The sequence below is a fragment of the Hipposideros armiger genome, unplaced genomic scaffold (genome assembly GCF_001890085.2).
Source record: "Hipposideros armiger isolate ML-2016 unplaced genomic scaffold, ASM189008v1 scaffold_75, whole genome shotgun sequence".
Classification (NCBI taxonomy): domain Eukaryota; kingdom Metazoa; phylum Chordata; class Mammalia; order Chiroptera; family Hipposideridae; genus Hipposideros; species Hipposideros armiger.
Window position 1 is genome coordinate 417,005 of NW_017731425.1, and position 21,737 is coordinate 438,741.

Sequence of the window (21,737 nt, forward strand, 5' to 3'; positions counted from 1 at the left end):
CAGCTCAGCGGCTGCTCAGCTCGGGCTGGACTCGAACCGCTGTTGCTCAGAGCTCAAACTCTTGAGCGAGCTCTTAACCAACTGAGCCACTCTGCCGGCCCTTGAGGTTCTTTAGTCATATGTCTGCTGTGACTCATTTCGGTGAAATGAGAACAAGCTTATTCCTTTAAAAGGACTTTTGTGTTAACCAAAAGCAGTCTTTAATTGGTAGGATGCTATTTGGCATATTATTATTAATTTCTTGGTTGTTGTAGAGCGGGTCCAAGAGAAACAGGCATGGGGGAGCAGCAATGGGTATTAGCTGAGGGAACATTTCACAAGGCGAGAGCTTCCTATCAGGTACTCTAACAGGTGCCTCGCCCTTTCTGCTGTTCTGAGCTTTAATGTGCCTGTTTCACTATAATTTTCTGTTTAATATTTTATAAACTGACATTATCAAGTTTTGCTTTATTTTCAGGAATTTCTTGTAACTGGGCTTCTATGGGAAGGTTGTATGTAGAAGAAAGATGGAATAGGCACCAAGAATAAAATCAATATTTCTTCCCACAGCAGCAATTTTAAGGCTTATTTGTGAATTATCAGAAACAGGAGGAGCATTATGAGAATACATTTTGATGCAGAGGTGAAAGCAGTCAAGGAGGGGAAAACTACCTTATATAATTCTGGGAACAAGATAATTTAAATTAGTTAGAATGATTAAAATTGAAAGTCTTTTAAAGGCCTTTCTTTCTGTTATGTGAATAAATTAAGCATCATAGATGGAATGAACGAACCTATTAATAAAGCCCTTATGCCTTATATACATCTAGATTCTTGGAGTCTATTGATTTGTTTTTATACTTTGAAATGAATATTTCCTGTTTTGTATTCCTATTTGTGTCGTTATCCTATAATTTACACTTCAAGGGATAAAAAATTGAAAAATATCCAGTAACATACCAGACAGCATGGAAGAAGTCTAGACATCTAGGGAACTGAATTTTTTTTTTTATTAAGGAATATCTTACCGTTAATAAATTCACCCTTTTGTGTGTGTGTGTGAACAATACTGTGAGTTTTGACAAACATATACAGTTGTGTAACTACCATAACCCCAGAATTTTTTCACAGGCTCTTATTGCCAGTCCCTCTTGCCAACCACAGCGCTTATAGCAACCAGTGGTCTTTTCTCTGTCCCTATAGTTTTACCTTTTCCAGAATGTTCTATAAATATAATAATACAGGAGAAGCCTTTGAGCCTGACTTTTTTCATTTAGCGTGGTGCATTTAAGATTCATCCATATTACTGTGTGTTTCAGTATTTCATTGCTTCTTATTGCTGAAGAATATCTTGTTATCTGATTTTTATCAGTTATTTCCCACGTGAGGGAAATTTGAGTTATTTCCAGTTTTGGAATAAAGCTGCTATAAACACTTACATGTGAGTTTTTGTGTGAACATGAGTTATCATTTCACCTGGGCAAATACCTAGGCATGGGACTGCTGGGTCATTTAGAAAGCATATGTTTAATTTTATAAGAAGCTACCAAATTTTTCCAGAGTGGTTGTACTATTTTGTGTTTCTACCAGCAATGTATAGGAGTTCCAGTTAAAGAGTTGAATCCTTTTTATTATTTGTTAATTTATTTGTAACTTGGAAAGGCAGATAGATGTTCAGTGGTCAAAAGAAGCTTAGGAGATGACGAAAGCTAATAGGGTTGTCTGCCACCGTCTCCCCACCTCTAGGCAGCCTTGGTGAACCTCCACAGGAGAGGTTCCTTTTATAAGATATTACAGTGTTGCTAACCCATTACACATCTGCCCGAGGGTGAGATGTAGAATAAACCAAAACTTACGTCATATTTAGTTTCCACAGTCTAGCCACCAAATCGAGTGGCGCATTGGGTAAGAGTTGGCTTGGGACACCAGCTCTGAGCAACAGGGCCCTGGTTCGGATCCCACATGAGGGCCAGTGACGCTGCGCCCTCTACAACTAAGATGGTGAACAACAGCTCGACCTGGAGCTGGGTTGCTGTGAGTCGCCAGCGATGGCGTAGGCTGCCGTGGGGCTGGCTAGCAGTGGGCTTGAGCTTTCGTGAGCTGCCATGAGCAGCCGTCCAATGGCCAGCGAGCAACTGCCTCACCCGGAAAGACCGCAATGATAATACCAACATGGGCCAGTGAAGCGACATCCTCCACAACTAGACTGAAGAACAAAAGGAGCGCAACTTGTCTGTTCCCCTCCCCCAATTCCCCAATAAAATCTTTAAAAAAAAAAAAGGTTTTGTCAAATGCTATTTAATCCTTGTCAACCTCTATCTAGTATGTCTGTCCCAAATTGTGGTTATATGGAGATGACACCCCCCCCCAAAAATAGTCTAAACTTTCTGGTGTTGCTTATGTTGTAATTAGAATGTAAGCAGTTTTTTTCGTTTTTTTTTTAGCTGAGCCGTCCTGCCACCTGTTGGCAGCTCAGCAGCTGCTCAGCTTGGGCCGGGACTTGAACTGCTGTTGCTCAGAGCTCAAACTCTTGAGCGAGCTCTTAACCAACTGAGCCACTCAGCCAGCCCTGTAAGCAATTTTTAAAAAAAAAAACTTTTTGAGATAAATTTACATACCGTAAAGTTTACCCATTTGAAGTATACAATTCAGTCGGTTTTTTTGTGTACTTTTAGAATTGTGCAATCATCAATTACCATGATTCAATTTTTGTCACTACCTTAAGAAACCTCGTACCCATCAGCAGTCATTCCCCATTCCTCTAACTCCCAGCTTCTTCCAAACACTTATATACATATATTTTATTTATTTATTTATTTATTTATTTATTTATTTTATTTTTTAAATTGGGGAACTGTGTTTTTTCCAGGACCCATCAGCTCCTAAGTCAAGTAGCTGTTTCAATCTAGTTGCGGAGGGCGTGGGACTCGAACCAGCAACTTTGGTGTTATGAGCACTGCGCTCTAAGCAATTGAGCTAACTGGCCACTGCTCTTCCAAATACTTTTATCTCAATAGATTTGCCTATTCTGGACATTTTCTGTAAATGAGATTTTACAATATGTGGTCTTTTGTGACTGACTGCTTTCGTTTAGCATAAAGATTTTAAGGTTCAGCCAAAGTGCTTCATTCCTTTTTATGGCTGAGTAATATTCAATTTTATTTGTTTATCCACTGATGAACATTTGAGTTCTTTTCACATTTTGGCTATTATGAACAATTCTGTTCTCAGCATTTGTGTACAGGTTTTATGTGGACATAGTTTTCAGTTGCACTGAATAGATACCTAGGAGTGGAATTGCTGTGTTGTAAAGTAAGTCTATGTTTAGCAGACTTCTCCACTGTAAAATTATTCCCCTCACTCTCTTTCCACACTGTACTCTTTGGAAGGAAGTCACTATGTATAACCTACATAGTGACAGAGAAAGCAGTTACAGGTATAGAAGGGAAAAAACAAACATTTAATGAATCCCCATATGCTAAGAACTGTGCTAGGTGATTTCACAGACTTAAGGATTAGAGAGTTACACTCCCTCTCCCTCTGCCTATTTTTAAATAAGGGTTTTTGTCATTTTATTGTTGAGTTGTAAAGATCCTTTATATATTTTAAATGCAGATCTAGATGATTTGTAGATGTTTTCTTCTCATCAGTGAGTTGTCTTTTCACTTTTTTTTTTTTTAATTGGGAAACAGTACGTTTTTCCAGGACCCATGAGCTCCAAGTCAGGTAGTTTCCATCTAGTTGTGGAGGGTGCAACCCAGCGGCCCATGCAGGGATCAAACCGGCAACCTTGGTGCTGTAAGCACCTTGCTCCAACCAGTTGAGCTAACTGGCCGCCCGTCTTTTCACTTTTTGATGTTACCCCTTTAGTTTGATGAAGTCCAGTTTATCAGTCTCCTTATCACTTGTACTTTTGGTATCTTAGCTAACACATCATTACGTACCTAACCAAAGATCATGAAGATTTACTCTTGTGTTTTCTTCTCTGAGTTTTTATCATTTCAGCTCTTTGGGTCTATGATCCACTTAAAGTAACATTTGTTCTTTTGCATGTGAATATCCAGTTGACCCAGCACCGTTTTTTGAAAAGTATTATTTTTAGTCCGTTTGTCAAAAAGCAGTTGATAGACTATAACTGTTAGAGTTTATTTCTGGGCTCTCCATTCTTTTCCATTGGTCTTTGTGTCTATGCTGTGCCAGTGCCCACACTGTTTTGGTTACTGTAGCTTTTTAGAAAGTTTTCAAATCAGGAAGTGTGAATCTGCCACCTTTGTTTTGTTTTGTTTTGTTTTCAAGATTGTTATGGTCTCTTGCATTTTCATATGAGTTTTAGGATTAATTCGCCAATTTCTACAAACATAAGCACTTTTTAAATGGTTATTATAAAACTATAATGCCAGGATCTTCAGCCAAGGTCCTCAGACTCCTGTTCTTCTAAAATGGGCTCATACTTCTCAATACGTTTCACCCCCTAGTATACCTAATAGTCTTTTTTTTTAACATACCATGTTTTCATTATCCATTCATCTATAGATGCATACTTAGGTTGTTACCATGTCTTACCCACTGTAAATAATTCTGCAGTGAAATGGGGGTACAGGGTTGGGGAGATGGGAAAGGTGAAGAAACTAGGAAGTATAAATTGGTTGTTATGAAATAGTCACGGGGATGTGAAATACAGTATGGGGGATATAATTAATGTTGTAAAAACTATGTATGGTATCAGGTGGGCACTAGACTTATCAGGGGGATCACTTCATAAATTACGTAAGTGCCTAAGCACTGCACTGTATACCTGAAACTAATATAAAATACTGGATGTCAATTATAATTAAAATATATATACAATCACTGAATGTAAAGTACATCATAAAGAATGTAGTCAGTGGGGTGGCTCAGTTGGTTAAGAGCGTGAGCTCTGAGCAACGGGATCGCCGGTTTGATTCCCACATGGACCAGTGAGCTTATCAGAACTGAGCTGCCAATAGGTGGCAGGATGGCTCAGCTGGTGAGAGCACGTGCTCCTAACAACAAGGTTGCCGGTTCAACTCCCACATGGAATGGCGGGCTGCGCCCACCTGCAACTAAGATTAAAGGACAACAACTTGGCTGTTCCCCTTCTCCAATTCTCCAACACTATTCCCCTCCCCCAATTCCCCAATAAAAAATAAAAGAATGTAGTCAATGGTATTGTATGATAGTAGGCTTGTTGGGGTTATCATTTTGTGAGATGTGTAAATGTCTAATCATCATGTTGTTTTGTACACCTGAAACTTAATAGAGAGAGAGAGAGAGAGAGAGAGAGAGAGAGAATGGGGATACAGAATTGTTGGATTGAGTATACCTAATACTTTTAACAACTTCCCTGATCTAACACTTCATTCAGCCAACCTCTATTATGTACCTGCCATGTGCCACAGTCAGTGTTGGGTACTGAGACCACAACAATCATTAAGATCGTTTCTTTCCTCAAATAGCACCAGTCTTATGGAGGTACTGTATTAAACAAATAATTGAGAAACAGCATTACAGAGGGTTTTGATAGGGAGTAGAAGTCCAAGGAGTGGCTAGCACTAATCAAGCATGGACTCTTTCTGGAACTTCTAAGAGCTTTATATATATTAACTTGTCTAATTTTTCTAAGTTCTACAAGTAGGTGCCATCTTTCTCCCCACATGATAGATGAGCCATATCTGTGTTCCACATCCTTTTCAAAACTTTCTAATAAAGTTGTTCCAAACACTTAAAGTTTAAGAGTGGGCAGAGTATCATTTTGCTTTCAAGCTGTACACAAGGCAACTTCCCTACCCAACCTTCTGCCACACCACGGGAAATTCACTGCTCTCCTGCGTTCTCCCCAAGACTCCACCAAGTGGAAAACAGGCATTCTGCCAGCAGGTAGGGACTCTAGGGAGACTTTTGCCTTAAGTGCCTTGCGCGGTAGACAGTTTGAGGGTGGATGAAGAGTTTCAGAATTTTTCTGAGCAGATATAATCAGGAATACAACTAGCATAGTGTAGGAACAGAGTGGAAAGGCCCAGAATATACGGGAATGATTTAATGAAAGCTGTTGTGTTCAATGGAGAGATAATAAAATCATCTAGAATATTCATGCGTAGAAATTCATGTGCAGGCTGGGTGCACCATGGGTGCCAGGGCGGCGACGAGAAAGCACCTGCTTCCAGAGGCTGGGACGCTTCAGGAAGATGTAATGTGTATGGCAGGCAAGTTCTGGAGGGGCCTATCAGGGATCGCAAAGCAGGAGGGACCTCAGGAGAAGGCAGCAGCTGGACATGAGTTCCATGAGTCGGGACAAGCTTAGAAAATCAGGTGGTGGTGGGGCAGGCCTGGCCGAAAAGATTCATTCAGAAGGTACTGGTGCAGTGCCTCCAGACTGAGGGAAGATGGCAGTTGCGCGAGGACCTGGCCCTACGCGCCCGAGGCCATCCTCCCAACACTGCGCCCCCTGTGGGCTGGTTCTCAACCTTGGAATCCACCCCTACGTAGCCAAGTTTTGATTCACATTTCTTAGGTTGTTTTATTTCAGATTAAACCTATGCTATGGATGGAAGGAAAGTGTTACTCTTCCAATTTAAGGAAGAGGATTTTTACAGACATGATTGAGCCCTTTGGCAAACAAGGAGTTTTATGTGTTATCTCGTATATCCTGAGTCATGCACTGATTTATTGTGTGACTATAAAAAAGCCATTTACTCTTTCTGTACTTAAGTTTTTAAAGCGTGGAACGGATCATCTCTGCCTGGAGAATAAATTTGTAACGTAAACTGAGGCACGCTGTTTGAAGAGCCTTTAAAAGTTAAGACAGTTCCTCTTTGGTCCTTTGAAGTCTTTTATGTGATTTGCAGATATATTCCCTCCAGTCTGTAGCTTGTCTTTTTATTCTCTTAATAGTGCTTTTCACAGAGTAAAGTTTTAACTTTTGATGAAGTTCAATGTATCATTCTTTTTTTTATGGTTATGTTATTGGTCTCATGTATATAAGAACTCTTTATCTAACTCCAGCTTATGAAATTTTTCTCCTGTGTTTTCTTCCATAAGTTTTATGGTTTTGTTTTTGCATTTACATCTAGGACCCATTTTGAGTTAATTTTTGCATGAGGTATGAAGTTTATGTCAAGGTTCATATTTTTTTTCTATTTGGATATCCAATTGTTCAGATATCATTTATTGAAATGATAATAATTTTCATTATTATCTTTCTCCATTGTTAGGGCCTTCAAACCTTTGTCAAAAATCAATAGGCCATATTTGTGAGGGTTTATTTCTAGATTGTGTATTTTATTCCACATTGTATTATTGGTTATTGTAGATTTATAATAAAATTAAGCAGTGTGATGACTACAAAAGAAAAAAAATAGTTCATGCAGAGGGTAGAATTATCTGCTGTGATAAAGAGAGTAGGCTAGTTAAAAAACTGTATACTGGGTCAGCCAAGTGGCTCAGTTGGTTAAGAGCACGAGTTCTGAGCAACAGGGTCACTGGTTCAATTCCCACATGGGCCAGTGAGCTGCACCCGAGCTGAGATGCCGCTGAGCTGCCAACAGGTGGCAGGATGGTTCAGCTGGTGAGATCACTTGCTCCTAACAAGGTTGCTGGTTCGACTCCCACATGGGATGGTAGGCTACGCCCACCCACAACTAAGATTGAACACAGCGCCTTGAGCTGAGCTGCCGACAGGCGGCCAGATGGCTCAGTGGTTAGAGCGTGTGCTCTTAGCAACAAGGTTTCCAGTTCGACTCCTGCATGGGGATGGTGGACTGTGCCCACCTGCAACTAAGATTGAACATGGCACCTTGAGCTGAGCGGCCACGAGCTGCCATTGGGCAGCCAGATGCTACTGGACTGGAAGCTGCGCCCTCCACAACCAAGTTTGAAGGACAACAACTTGGCTGTTTTTCTTCCTGAATTTCCCTGAAAAATCTTTAAAAAGAAAAAGAAAGCTGTATACTATGTGGGGCTTTAGGATTTCGAAGCTGCCTTTTGTCGGTGGTATCTGTGCAAACTTACCAAACCAGTGTATGTTTATCCATCTAATATTTGCTCACTCCAAATATTTTTAAACGCTGTGTCCTTGCTTATTTATTAAGTTTATCATTTTAGCTATTGTCAGGTTGAATAAAATAAGAATCAAAGAAAACAGAGCACAGGAAAGGCACCTCTTCTTTATTTTTTATTTTTTTAAAGATTTTATTGGGGAATTGGGTCAGGGGAACAGATAAGTTGCTGTTCTTTTGTTCTTCAGTCTAGTTGTGGAGGACGTCGCTTCACTGGCCCATGTTGGTATTATCATTGCGCTCTTCCCGGGTGAGGCAGATGGGTCACTGGTCACTGGATGGCCGCTCACGGTAGCTTACAGGAGCCCACTGCAGCTCCACTGCAGCCTCTGCCATCGCCGGTGACTCATGGCAGCACAGCTCCAGCTCGAGCTGTTGTTCACCATCTTAGCTGTAGAAGGCACAGCGTCACTGGCCCTCATGTGGGATCCGCACCGGGGCCCTGCTTCTCAGAGCTGGCGTTCCAGGCCAACTCTTAACCAATGCGCCACTTGGCCAGCCCAGGGCACCTCTTCTTTAAATGGCAGGCACTACCGGGTGATGGTTTTGTTTTGTTTTAAAGATTTTTATTGGGGAATTAGGGGGAGGGGAACAGCGTTGGGGAATCGGGGAAGGGGAACAGACAAGTAGACAAATTGCTGTTTTTGTTCTTCAGTCTAGTTGTGGAGGACATCACTTCACTGACCCATGTTGGTATGATCATTGTGCTCTTCCCGGGTGAGGCAATCGGTCACCGGTCATTGGTCGGCCGCTCATAGCGGCTCTCAGCAGCTCACACCGCTCCTGGCTGCTCATGCTGGCTGCCAGCCACTCACATAGCTCAAGGCAGCATGCTGCAGCCCTGCTGTTGCCTACACCGTCGCTGGCAACTTACAGCAGGCCAGCTCCAGGTCGAGCTGTTGTTCATCTTAGCTGTAGAGGGCAAGCGTCACTGGCCCTCAATGTGGGATCCAAACCGGGGCCCTGCTGCTCAGGGCTGGCGCTCCCAAGCGAGCTCTTAAACAGCTGAGCACTTGGCCGGCCCTACTGGGTGATGTTTTACATATTGTATTTAATTTAATCCTGAAAATAACACTGAGGTAAATGTACTTCCCCTCTTATTCAAAGGAGGCAACAGACTCAGAGCGGCAAGGAATATCACAGAGCCCGCTGCACTGCTGCTCTCCCTCTCAAAATTGCTGCTCTCACTACCAACTGAAAAATGGATAGGGAAAGCCTAGGAAGACACAATTAATAGCATTTGATGATTTGACCTAACTGTATTCCTGTATTCATTTATTAATTCCACAGATAATTACTGAGTGCTATTATATACCAGGTATTATGTTGGATTCTAGTGAAGAGGAGAGACCAAGACAAACAATCCTTACCCTCGTGGAGTTTATATTCTCGTGGGAATTAGATTTTTAGATTGATTTGTATTTTGCTTTATCTGTTTAGTGCAAGTGTCCTGTTATACACACACACACACACACACACACACACATATAGACATGAATTTATATAACTTTGCATTTGTTTCTCAGAAGGGAGAGAAATGAAAATTTTTTTTTTGTAGATTAACAAGTTTGGGGAACGTCTTTATACTTCATCCTATACCTAGGATTTCATAGAAATTGTGTACAGTAAAACTCCTTTGTGAATTGCATTTACATTCTGCAAAAAAAGATTTTTTGTTTTTCAGTGTTTCATAATGGAAATTTTCTAATTTATTCAAAAGTGGAGAGCATACCAAACAAGTCAGCTTCAGTTCATGACCAATATTGTAAGGAAGAATTGGGTCCAAGACTAATATTGAACTTACAGATTAATCCCTTTTACATGAAGTTTTGTGTATAACTATTCTTTTTCAAAGAGGTAACTTATCTATAATTTATTAGTATTTATTCAAATAATAAGGTGGTCATCTAATAATACAAGCTGTTGTATTGAGTCTACTTTATTAATGTCTCAGAATGGAAGCTTCTTAAGACTCTGAGGCATTTGTCTCCATGTTGTAGTCTTGTCTGGTAAGCAGGTACATTTACGTAAACAACATTTAGAGAAGGGCATTTGTTCAAAATTATCTGTTTCTGCCAGGTACGTTTTGGCCCTCCATCATGTTCTACAGAAAAGAACAAAACCAATGGTATAGTGCACTTGTTTTGCAATTCTCTCTTTGAGTTGCCATTGGTTGCGTGATTAAATTCATGAAGGCAGAGCCAATGATTTTATGATTGCATACTGATTTGGATTTATTTCTCTTGTGCAGAAGAAAATGTACAAATTACAATGGAAACTCTCCTAAAATCTGAAGAAGTACAAGGTATGAAGGTCAATGGGTCTAAGACAGATAATAATGAAGGACATGAGAATGGCAATGTGAGTGAAGGTCTCTCGGCCGGGTGCAGCGAACACCCAGAAGTAGACAAAATCATGACCAGTGGTGAGGTTTCAGAGACCAGCATATTAGTTTCCCTAGCGCCTTTAAACTTTGTGGACCCTGGGTTAACAGAAACAACTCCTAAAGGAAAAGAATGTGAAGAATTAAAAACTTGTCCTTCTTGGTTGTCATTACCAGGAAAAAGTGCCATTTCCAAAGTGGACAATGGGAAGGAAGAGTTGTGTAAGTTAAGCCTTGTCTGTGAAGCAGATGACAATCACCAACAGATTCTTGGCCACCATAATGAAAAACACAGTTCTGCACACGGCAGTCCCAAACTCTCGAGACATGTAGTTGTTGTAGAACCCTTAGAAGAAAATTCAGAAATTTCATGTTTCACATCAAGTTCATCTGGTCCAGAATCCAGAACATCATCCTTAGAAAAATGTGGTTTTGAAGGTGATGGCTTGCTGAAGAGATCTGCTGAAAAGACAGACAATTCCTGTTTTGATGGGGACGATCAAAACAAGAACTTGTCTTCTAGAGAAGAAAATGAAGAACAGTTTTTGAACCCCAGGAGTGAAAGTGAGGAACTGTTTCTTGTTAATGCCAGACAACCAGAAGAGGATGCTAGTGGTCATTGTTCTGGAGAAAAACAGACTGTCGCCTCCCCAAAAGAAAATATCCACGGTAACTATTGCATTCAAGGCAGTACCCATACAGACAGCTCTACTTCTTTAATGCCCAATTCTTTTACTGAAGCCACGGAAGCAGTGTTAAAAAAAAAAGATTTGAAAGTCACTTTAGACATTGAAGTTAGCTTAACAAGCCATGAGGACCATAGAGAAACTTTTACTAATATGAGCCATCCAGGCAAACAATCTGAAGAGAACAGTTTTTCCTCCTTGATGCAGATCGAAGATCCAGAACAGACAACCACTATCAAACCCAGTATATTAAGTGAAAAGATTTACAGTAAAGACTCCTTAGTCAGCACCCAGAGAAATCTGGAAGGCAACACCCAGTTAAATGAAGCATCATATAATGAATTTATGATTGAAAAAAAATCCCTTGTGAGTTTAATGCCTGAGGACCAGAAAAATCCTGTAAATGAGGGATCAAAATCCAAGAAAGATACTGCTCAGTTATCATCATCCCTAAAATTTGGTTACAGACCTGAGTCAGAAAAAGCTGTACAGACCTCACAGGACAATATTCCACATTTAGATGAACAGAGCATCGCCTGTGAGATGTATGAAGCTCCTTGTACTGAAGAATTGGTTGTAAACAAAATAGAAAGTGAATGTGTTTTAAATCAAGTGTCCCTTAATTCTCAAGATCATGCGAAGTTGCCAACTGACAAAGAGATGCCTTTAACAACAAGCGAGGATTCCCAACAGAGCCATCACCCTCCATTAGAGGACAAAGCAGATGTCATTGCTGATACCCAAACCATTCTCATGAAGACAAAAATGAAAGACATCTCTCCACCAGGTGACAAAAGCTGTGGTGCCTCTTCAAACAATCCCACCTTAAACATTAAACCAGGGAGCCTAGAAAGTAAAAACAAAATGGCTGATTCAGGAACAGAAGATCTACATTTCAGACTTCTCTCAAGTAAGGAAGAAGCAGAGGTCTCTGTCATGGAATGTCAAAGTGTTCAATCTCAGGATCTCTCTAGCTGCCATTGTAGAAGAAAAAATGCACAAGAAGAGAGCATGTGTTCTGCTTGTGCTGTTTTTGAGTCTAGCAGAATCATCCCGGAAGTTGAAAACTCTTTGATAACCAAGTATGAGAATGCATTTCAGCACAGTGATCTCCACTCTCCAGGAAGAGAAGACTCCATGGAACGTAGTACCCATAAAGCGAGTTATACATCAGAGGAAAATGAACTTGATGGGAGGGAAACTAAAGACAGCCTTCCGGGCAATAAGGTCAGAAACGAAAGGACAGAAGCTCCAAATGAAACCATTCACACCACCAATCCCATCCAACCCATTAAGGAAGGGCTAGAATTAAAGGAACAGGATATACCCAAAGAGACTGTATTTTGTAAATATAACATCTGCAATTGTGCCACACAGGAACTAAACCAATCTGTAAACATTCCAAATCCTGAGAAACTGTTGGACCAGCCTCCTACTGTTATGTTCTCCAGTTTTAAAAACATGACCCCAGCAGTTGAAACTCCTGATCAGAAGACAGATGAAGTCCTTGACTGCCAGTGTAACCCATACAGACCAGCTGAATGCAGACGTGAAGATAAACCAACTAAGGAGGCACTAGGTAGTGACCAGAGAGAGATGGTTACAGAGCCTGTCAGAGAGGTAAGCCACAACCAAAAGGATCTGCCAGTTGGTTCAGGCAATAACTCACCGTCTGGTGGTAGTCCAAAGGAAGGTGATTTGAAAGGAGCCTTTGAAAGGATTTCTGGTTGTAGGAAGTCCACAGACGGTACTGAAGACATTGTCTACACAGACTGTAGTAATAAGCCTACAGAAGGCATGCTGGACATAAGAGCATCTAACACACATGATGGTAGTGCACAGCAAGATGGACTAGCATTACATGGTACCTCAAGGAATACCCTGTTTCAGAGAGGAGAACGGAACGCTACATTTATGATTGACTGGGATTTAGATTTCTCAGATGCTCCTTCCTCTACAGCGGAATCTTTTGAAATAAAAAAATCATTAAAATCATGTGAAGAGAGAGTCTGCAGATCGTTAAAAGATTGTGAAATGGAGGTGTGTCCAGACTCTTGTGCCAATGAGATAGAGTCTGTTGCAGATCATGAACCATTAAGTATAAGACTGTTGGATAGAGTAAATGTGTCTTTAAATTATATTCATCATGAACAGCAAGTTAAAGAAGCATCTCTGAGAGAAACACAAGGAGTAATTGAAAGATCAAGACTAGAAATAAATTCTGAGTTTGAGAAGGAAAATACCCTTGGAATTCCTTCAAAAGAGTTGATATCTTCTGGACACCAAGGTGAGAACTCTGTTCCCCCAGGGAGCCCGAAATCCATCGAGAGAATGCCTTCATATCTGTCTTCTCAAAAAATTTCAGAAGCAAATATTAAGAGTGAAGAAACCAACCTGAAAAATCTTTGTATGCCAAAAGACGGTGAAATGCTTTGTGAAAATGTAAAGGACTGCACAGTCCCGCCTGAGATGAAGGAAGAAGCACCAAGGGATATGAGTAACCCTAGTGAAGGAAACAGCATAGATATCTGTGTGAAAACTTTGCCATTGACGATGGAAACAGAAACTAAAGTGACAGAAGAAGCTGAAGAACATCGGAGGGGATCACCATGTCACATCACTGTTGGAGAGAAATCTGAGGAGGCGATTACCAGTGAAGATGGTTGCAGTGGTAATATGAGTAAGATTTCTCAGATCCACTTTAAATCCCAGGGGATGCTTGGTGATGCTGAAGAACAGCAAAGCCAGAGGGTTTTGAACTACACGTTGCAGAAGGAAGAGGAATATAAACATCAAAAAGAAGCACATAGGATATTGGAACAATGCACATCATCTAATATGTTGTCAGATAAGGTGCAAAATAAGAACCAACCTAAGGGATGCAAAGATGAGTCCACCATGATGAAAGGAATCACCCCAGCAAAGCTTGCCAGGGGTGACATTGCTGCACAGTTTCAGAAGTTGAAAGACCCAGAGGAGGAAAACATCTGTCACCCATTAAAAAAGGACACCGAGTTGTGTATAGGTCCTTGCCTTCATGGTGCCCCCCAAAACAAAGCACAAGACCACAGCCCTGCTAGGTGTGATGAAATACACAGTGCCTCTGGGAAGACGTCACATCAGAAAGGAGTGCTTACCTTAAAGAAGCAGCCCCATCGAACATGTAAGAAAGTTTCCTGTCAGGAGCAAGCCAACATAGGGAGAAAATTAAGTAAAATCAGAAATTCTGCCTTTTTAAAGCATTCCACAGAAACCATCCCCACAAAAGCACACAGATTTTTCAGTTCACATGCTATGTCTGCACCCACCAGACTGGACCCCAAAACAGTACCTGCCAGGACCTTAGTTAGCCACATACCAAAGCAGAAGGCTACTCCGTGCCATCTCCTTAGGAGCCTGAATGTCAGGAAGCCTACCAAAGAATCGGCCTTACTCACCAAGCTGTCCATCCTTGCCTCCAAACTGGCTCCAGCTGCAAAGACCCAGAAACTGAGATACCGGCGGTGTTCCTCTGAACTTCTTCCAGTGGCTAAAAGCTACAAGCGGCTCAGATATAAAAGGCTCCTGGATGGATTTTCACACAATACAATGCAGCTGAGTCCATATGTGACAGCAACTGGATGGAATAAAAGGCCTACTAGTAAACCCTTGACACTTTATCCGCTGGAAGCCATCAAACTGAGCTTCATAGATTTGAGCAACAAGATGCCGTCCCTGCTGTTCGGTTCCGAAATCTTCCCTGTATCCTTTCATGTGAAATCAGGCTCTGAGTGCACTTCAGAGTCCCCAAGGAGTTTTCCTGAGCACTGTGCTCCAGCAAGGCTTGCCTTAGGAGAGGCCGCCCGGTACCCTTCTCAGCCTCCCAAGTGGACCTTTTCTTTTTTCTTGTCCCACGGTTGCCCTGGGATGGCCACATTCAGGGAAGACACTGGCCTCCATGGTCAGGCACATGCCCAGGCTCCTCCCCACCCTCCAGCTCCTCTCCAGGACTGTGGGGGTACCGCCATCGTCCAGACCAGAGCAGGCTGCTCTGTCCTTGGCCTTCACACACTGCTAGCACTTTGTTCCCCTGGATGTTACCGAATCTGGACAAAAAAACGGAGCTTCTCCAGCCACATGCCTACCATGCAGAGGCTCTTCATGACCCAGTTTACACAGGGCTTGAAAGGGTTAAGGTCTCCAGCCTCCATAGCTGACAAGGTCTTCTGTTCTCTGCCGTACTCGGTGGGCCGAGTGCTTTCCATTTGGAGCCAGCATGGACCTTCTGCCTGCTCCTTCGAAATCTCTGCTCTTCATTCCACTCACAGCAAGAGGCCGCTGACGCTGGGCACCACAAGCAGGTAAACTCTTCTTTGTGAATGTTCCCCATGATTGCTTCCTGCCAGTGAGGAGAGGAGAGGGGCTCTACTGGAAACGTAGGGCTATTCAGAGTCTCTGTCAGCATTTTCTGCTTATAACTTTGCAAAATCTGAAATCTCTGCTGAGAAAACCAGCAGTAATTCTTAAGTGGAGATCCCTCTAATTTCCCTACAGAAGCTGGACTTTCTGCAGAACCCTTTATTTTGCACTATTCTTTGTTCTGTCCATGTATTCTGCAAACCGTCAGATCTTGTGAATCTTCTTTTCTCCTCATGTCCCCACCTTGCAAAGAACAAACACCATTACAAGTTAAAGACTTGTAGTGACAGATAATGTCTTGTAACTATAACTTGTTCACAACGTATTATACAGCCAGCACCTAACTCAGTATTTGGTGTATAAAGGATACAGAAGAAATACGTTTTCAATAAGTTAATTAGTTATATAGGCATAACCAAATCTAGTTTATGAACCTCTGCATTTTTTTTCCCTTTTCTTTTTCAATTACAACTGACATTCACTATTATATTAGTTTCAGGTGTACCTGAACCTCTGCATTTCTTCTGGAGCAGAGAGGCTTCAAAGATTGGCATTTGCGTACGATAGTTGTAAAATGTATAGAATTTTAAGTGAACTGGAAAAGAGTTCTTGTGGTTCAACCACTGAGAATAGTTAAAAATAATTTCACCAGTATCATTTTACCTTCTTATTGAAAAATAAGAGAATAAAAAGAATTTTGAGAGTTACATCCTGAAAGATCTGCTTTAGACATAGATAAATTCCCCTGTTTGTAATCCCTTGGGTAAACAGAAAGTAAACATTTTTTAGTTTGCCTTTATCATTGCTATGGTTTAAAAATTCAACAACCAACACTGCTTAAAGTTCCAAATAGCCTGGGAGCTCTGCGTATGTGGGTGGTCTCTTATGCAGGCTGATTCTGTGTCCTTAGAAAGCTGCTGGTGCGTATTGTGAAGTCGTCCAGTCCACCCCCTGCCCCCGCTTCTTAGCAGAAAACTACAAAAGGGGTTTCAGAGAAATACCCTAAAACATGAATGTGGCTGATTGAAGTGGAGAGCTGAATTACTATATATAAGTACTTGTCTTATGGTTATAGAAAAATATTAACTAATATAAAAATACATTAGAAGGAATCAAATTGTTTTAAATGATGGTGTACTGCTTTTATTGTCTAATTTCTTGGTATGCCTCTGCAGTCTCATAATTGCTCTCTACCCTGTGAAACACAGCTTTAAATCGTGTTACTTTAAGCTAAGTTCATCCCTGAGGTGAGTGTAGAGGGAGGGTAGTTACAATTTTACCCTAGGAAGGTGTGTGACCCTTGGGTGCTTTTTCCTCTTCCAGAGCTCCTTCCCACCTAACTTTTCTGTTTCCTGGTGTGGAATGTTTTCTCTCTCCCTTACTTCCTATACCTGGGATTTTATTTATTTATTTTAACTTGAGCTTTTTGAATTAAATTTATTTTTGCTATATTTATTTTTTAATTCAAGTGGAAAGTGGAGGGGTGGTGTTTGTATGGGACTTTTCCCTCTCATTGGCTCTCAAAGTGCCTTAACATAATATGCTTTGGCTTTGAGTCCAGAGGTTTTCTATTTTCCTAAAGACGCTTAGAAATATTAAGCATGATAAGTTAGGGAGCCCCAGAAAGCAAGGCTTAACAAAGATTAAATTATGTTTCCATAGGGTTTTCTTATCTGAACTGTATTCTCCAGCACTCTGTAATATAGGTTGAACAGGCATCTTTTTTGCCTTTTTTATAGATTATGAGTCTGAGGCACATGGTTTTTTTCTAACCCAGATCACTTAGCTGGTTAGTGTTTCAGCTGAACTGACCTAGAACCGAGGTCTCCCGATTTCTGATTTGGTCAGCTCCTTGTCCAGTGTTCCACCCTGCCTGCATGGATAGAACATGGCATGATACTGAGCTCTTTCTTGTTCTCATAAATCTAATCTACGTTTCTCGTATGAACAATCTGAGATTTAATCTCAGATTGAATCTTAGATTCAAATGTGTTTTATTACAAGTAGCAACTAGGGATGTGTAATCAATACCAAATATGGGGAAGAAGGCCAAAATTACTTAACCAGCTCATTGTACCGTAAGTTCCCTCTCAAGCAATTTCTTGGTCATTTAGCCAGCTTCAGTACCTGGATGGGATTGGTTTCATTTGTTTAGTTCACTAAATGTCTTCCGTGCCTCCCAAAATCTGTTTCTTTTTACATTTTTCATTGTTCCATACCAGTGCAATGGATTAAACACATTCTTGTCAATTTTTGCATATGCAGACACAGGCTGTGTCCAGAAGTGACTAGAGAACAGGTTGACTAGAAATGTTATTGCTGGTAAAAGGCTTCAATCCTAGTCTGAATGTTAAGAAGTTGCATGTGCTGAGGTCGAAAGAAAACCTGCTATATTTTTTTCTCTGCTTTTCTCTCCGTGTTGCTAGGCTCGAACCTCCATTCCCTGCCTTGGTACCAAAGTCTTGCTTGGTAACAGACTCAGCTGTCAGCAAGCTCCTGCTTTCAGCCTCTGAATTTCCAGTTCCTGGGTTTAATGAACTGGATGGTGTAACAGCAGCGTGCCCCCATCCACAGAGTAGCCCTCCAGAACAGAAAGAGGTAAGCTGAAAATGCTGGTAGGATCAAGTGGTGGTAGCACTGGAGAGGCCCACTGATGACTACAGATCACGTGATGGACACAGACAGGCCCCTCAGTGTCTTCACTTACCACCTTTAGCTTTTGCTGAGTGCTGGAGATGACCAAGACAGGAGGTTTTATGTTTGGCCACTAAAGAATACCCTGGATCTCCTCCACTATACTGTTTTCCAGAGCCTTTTATTCTTGACGACAGCACTTAACAGTGTTTAGAGAATTAAACCACAGAGCAGCTTCATGCATTCAAAGAGGATGAGTGAACAATATTGTTTTTTCAAATCTGCTCTCCCCCATGGTTGCAAACTTTCATATTGATAACTCAATAACTGAATTGAATGTAAAATTCTCTTGATAATATAAAGGGGGTTAGTTAAACGCTGTTGGCAGGAGGCGAAGCTTTGTCGTAAACTACTTATTACAGTCATCTGTAAACTGAGGAAGTGATATCATGAGTGTCAAGAAAAGGGGCTTTATATATTTAAAACGTCTTGCAACTTGACCATTTCTTTTTAATCCTTAAAAATAGGCTGAGCCAGAGAAGAGGCCAAAGAAAGTCTCACAGATTCGCATCCGGAAAACCATTCCTAAGCCAGACCCTAATCTTACCCCCATGGGCCTTCCTCGACCCAAAAGGTGAGCTCTTTCTCTAATACACATAGCTTCACTGTTTTTGAAAATGGTTTGGCAGAACAAAATTACCTTTTAAATGATCATCTATTCTGAGCTATTTGTTATACCTCTCTTTATCCAAAAGAATTCATTGGCAACATGGCCAGAGATTTATATGCAGGTATATGTTAATGCATTCTTAATCCTTTTCATTGAGGTGTTGTGCTGTCGCTTTGCGTGTACAGAATCTCAGTTCACCCTCTAATGATGCTGGGAGGTAAGCACTGTTGTCCTCAGGTTTAGTGAGGGTGCTGAGGCTCAGTGATTAAGAAGCCTGTTGGGCTATGGTGTCAATCATGACATAGGTGGTTTCTGTCTCACACAGGTTTACACAACCCCACATCCTGAGTACACAACATTCTGTGCACAAAACTGGGAAGGAACATAAAGGTCATGAGGGAAAGAAGTTTAGTTTTCTTTAGAAAATGCCAGGTCCATGTTATGGTCTATATTATAGCCTTTAAATTTTTGGTTTCTAAAGATTGATTTTTTTTTTTTAAGATTTTTATTAGGGAATTGGGGGGGATGGGAACAGTGCTGGGGAATTGGGGGAAGGGGAACAGACAAGTTGCTGTCGTTTTGTTCTTCAGTCTAGTTGAGGACGTTGCTTCACTGGCCCAAGTTGGCACCATCATTGCGCTCTTCCCGGGCGAGGCAGATCAGTCGCCGGCTTCTGGACGGCCGCTCACTGTGGCTGCTGGCCGCTCACGCTGGCTGCTGGCTACACACGGTAGCCCATGGCAACCCACTGCCACAGGGGCTGCAGCCTACGCCGTTGCTGGCGACTCACGGCAGCCCAGCTCCAGGTCGAGCTGTTGTTCAGCATCTTAGCTGTGGAGGGCAGTGTCACTGGCCCTCATATGTGGGATCTAAACTGGGGCCCTCTGGCGTCCCTAGCCAGTTCTTAACCATCGCGCCACTCGGCCAGCCCTAAAGATTGATTTTTTATGACAGAGATAATTGCTAACACTATAGAGTGAAGTGGGAAGAAAAGACAGATTACCAAATTATGTATTAGGCCTGATTCTGGTTTTGGAATTATATATATTACACAGACACACTATGAAAATTTATACATTTTTAAAAGATCTTAAAAAATAAAAATAAAGAAAGATCCCCAGAATTGTATTTTCATGTGGTTGCTTTCACTCCTTCATTTTTCATTAGAAGCCTAACAGTGGTTAGGCTTAAGGAACCCAAGGTAAGCTACTTAACCTTTCTGAGCTTCCAGAACTTACCTGTAAAATGTGAATAAGAATTTTCATTGCCCAAGATTGCTTTACAATCTAATTGAGAAAAAATTGTGTACTGTATTTATTATATTGCTTCACATAACACAAATGCAATAAATAGTTAACTGTTAACTGTGCTCATGATTGACATCCCACTTTTCCCATGTGGTTTTTATCTCTATTGTATTTTTATCTTACAGTTATTTTATTGATCATCCTACCATGTCTTTTCAAGAGATTGTTTTTATTTTTATTCGTATTTATTCATTTTTTAAAAAGATTTTATTGGGGAATCAGAAGGGGAACAGACAAGTTGCTGTCCTTTTGTTCTTCAGTCCAGTTGTGGAGGACGTCGCTTCACTGGCCCATTTGGTATTATCATTGCGCTCTTCCCAGGTGAGGCAGATGGGTCGCCGGCCACTGGACGGCCGCTCACGGTGGCTCTTGGTAGCTCATGCTGGCTGCCGGCTGCTCACGCCGGCTGCCAGCCACTCACGGTAGCTTATGGCAGCCCACTGCAGCCTATGCCGTCGCCGGCGACTCAGGGCAGCCCAGCTCCAGGTCGAGCTGTTGTTCACCATCTTAGCTGTAGAGGGCAGTGTCACTGGCCCTAATATGGGATCCAAACCAGGGCCCTGCTGCGCAGAGCTGGCATCCCAAGCCAACTCTTAACCAACACGCCACTCGGCCAGCCAGCCCTGTTTTTATTTTTAAAACCCAGTTATCACTGTTTACTTGACAATGGTTGGTTTAGCCTACACGTTAAGGCAAACAATGCATTTGCTTTTTTTCAAGGGCTATTTTTTAAATATTTCAGATATCCTGGTTGAATAGTACTTATTTGTAGGATGAAATAGGATTCAGAATTGGATATATTCTATCTCACATTGATATGAAGATAGAAGTTCTGAAAAACACTGTTTATATAAATAAGTAATTGGGAGTGAATTTTAATATAGAAATGACTTTCAATTCTTTGTCGACTTCTTTCAAATAATACGCAAAAAAAATCAGTGATTTATCATCAAATTATATTTAATAATTTATCGCCTAATTTTTTTGAAAGCAAAGGATCAAAAGGCAGTGGTTAGTAGGTTCTGTTGCCCAGACATTAAAGGCAATCAGTGTCTCAGTGTTTGGAAAACACATACAGCTTAATGGCAAAGGCAGTTGTAATTATTCAAGTCCATCAGTCATTCATTCTTAACTTTTCTGTTTTCCATCTCAAGTAAATGTGTTAATTTTTACCTATAAGAATATTATGTAAATCATTGAGAAATAAGTTATGAAACATGTAAGGTAGATTGGTAAAAGCTACAAGTCAGTTAAAATCATATATAAGAAATATAAGTAATTTATCCATTTTAATCATGCATTATTAAAATACGATAATGCTCTTTCTCGTTACTGAATTTATAATAAAGCAATGTAATGTGTAGCTAAAATAATAAATTATGAAGTGAAGAGTATGGTAGAAAGCATGATACTGCTTCAGAAAATATATGCATACATGAATGAAACTCTGTTGTTAGACTTCCAGGAACAATTAAGAATCATGTAAAAACAATCAGAAATAAATCCATTAATTTATATACCGTATTTGCCGGCGTATAAGACGACCCCCTAACATTTCCACTCAAAATACAGAGTTTGTTATATACTCGCCGTATAAGACTACCC

At 41.0% G+C, this 21,737-nt stretch overlaps 1 protein-coding gene across 9 annotated transcripts in view; it reads left to right on the top strand.

Annotated features, from left to right (window-relative positions):
- Positions 1-21,737, top strand: part of PRR14L (proline rich 14 like) — a 61,651-nt gene that overhangs the window by 23,258 nt on the left and 16,656 nt on the right. For 6 of the 9 annotated variants that reach the window (XM_019643147.1, XM_019643153.1, XM_019643154.1 and 3 more), the window contains 3 exons: positions 10,306-15,463; positions 17,948-18,119; positions 18,683-18,789. In XM_019643147.1, the coding sequence (XP_019498692.1) occupies positions 10,306-15,463; positions 17,948-18,119; positions 18,683-18,789 (5,437 nt within the window). The remainder of the gene's footprint in view (positions 1-10,305; positions 15,464-17,947; positions 18,120-18,682; positions 18,790-21,737) is intronic. The other 3 variants (XM_019643152.1, XM_019643156.1, XM_019643151.1) reach the window with 2 other exon arrangements.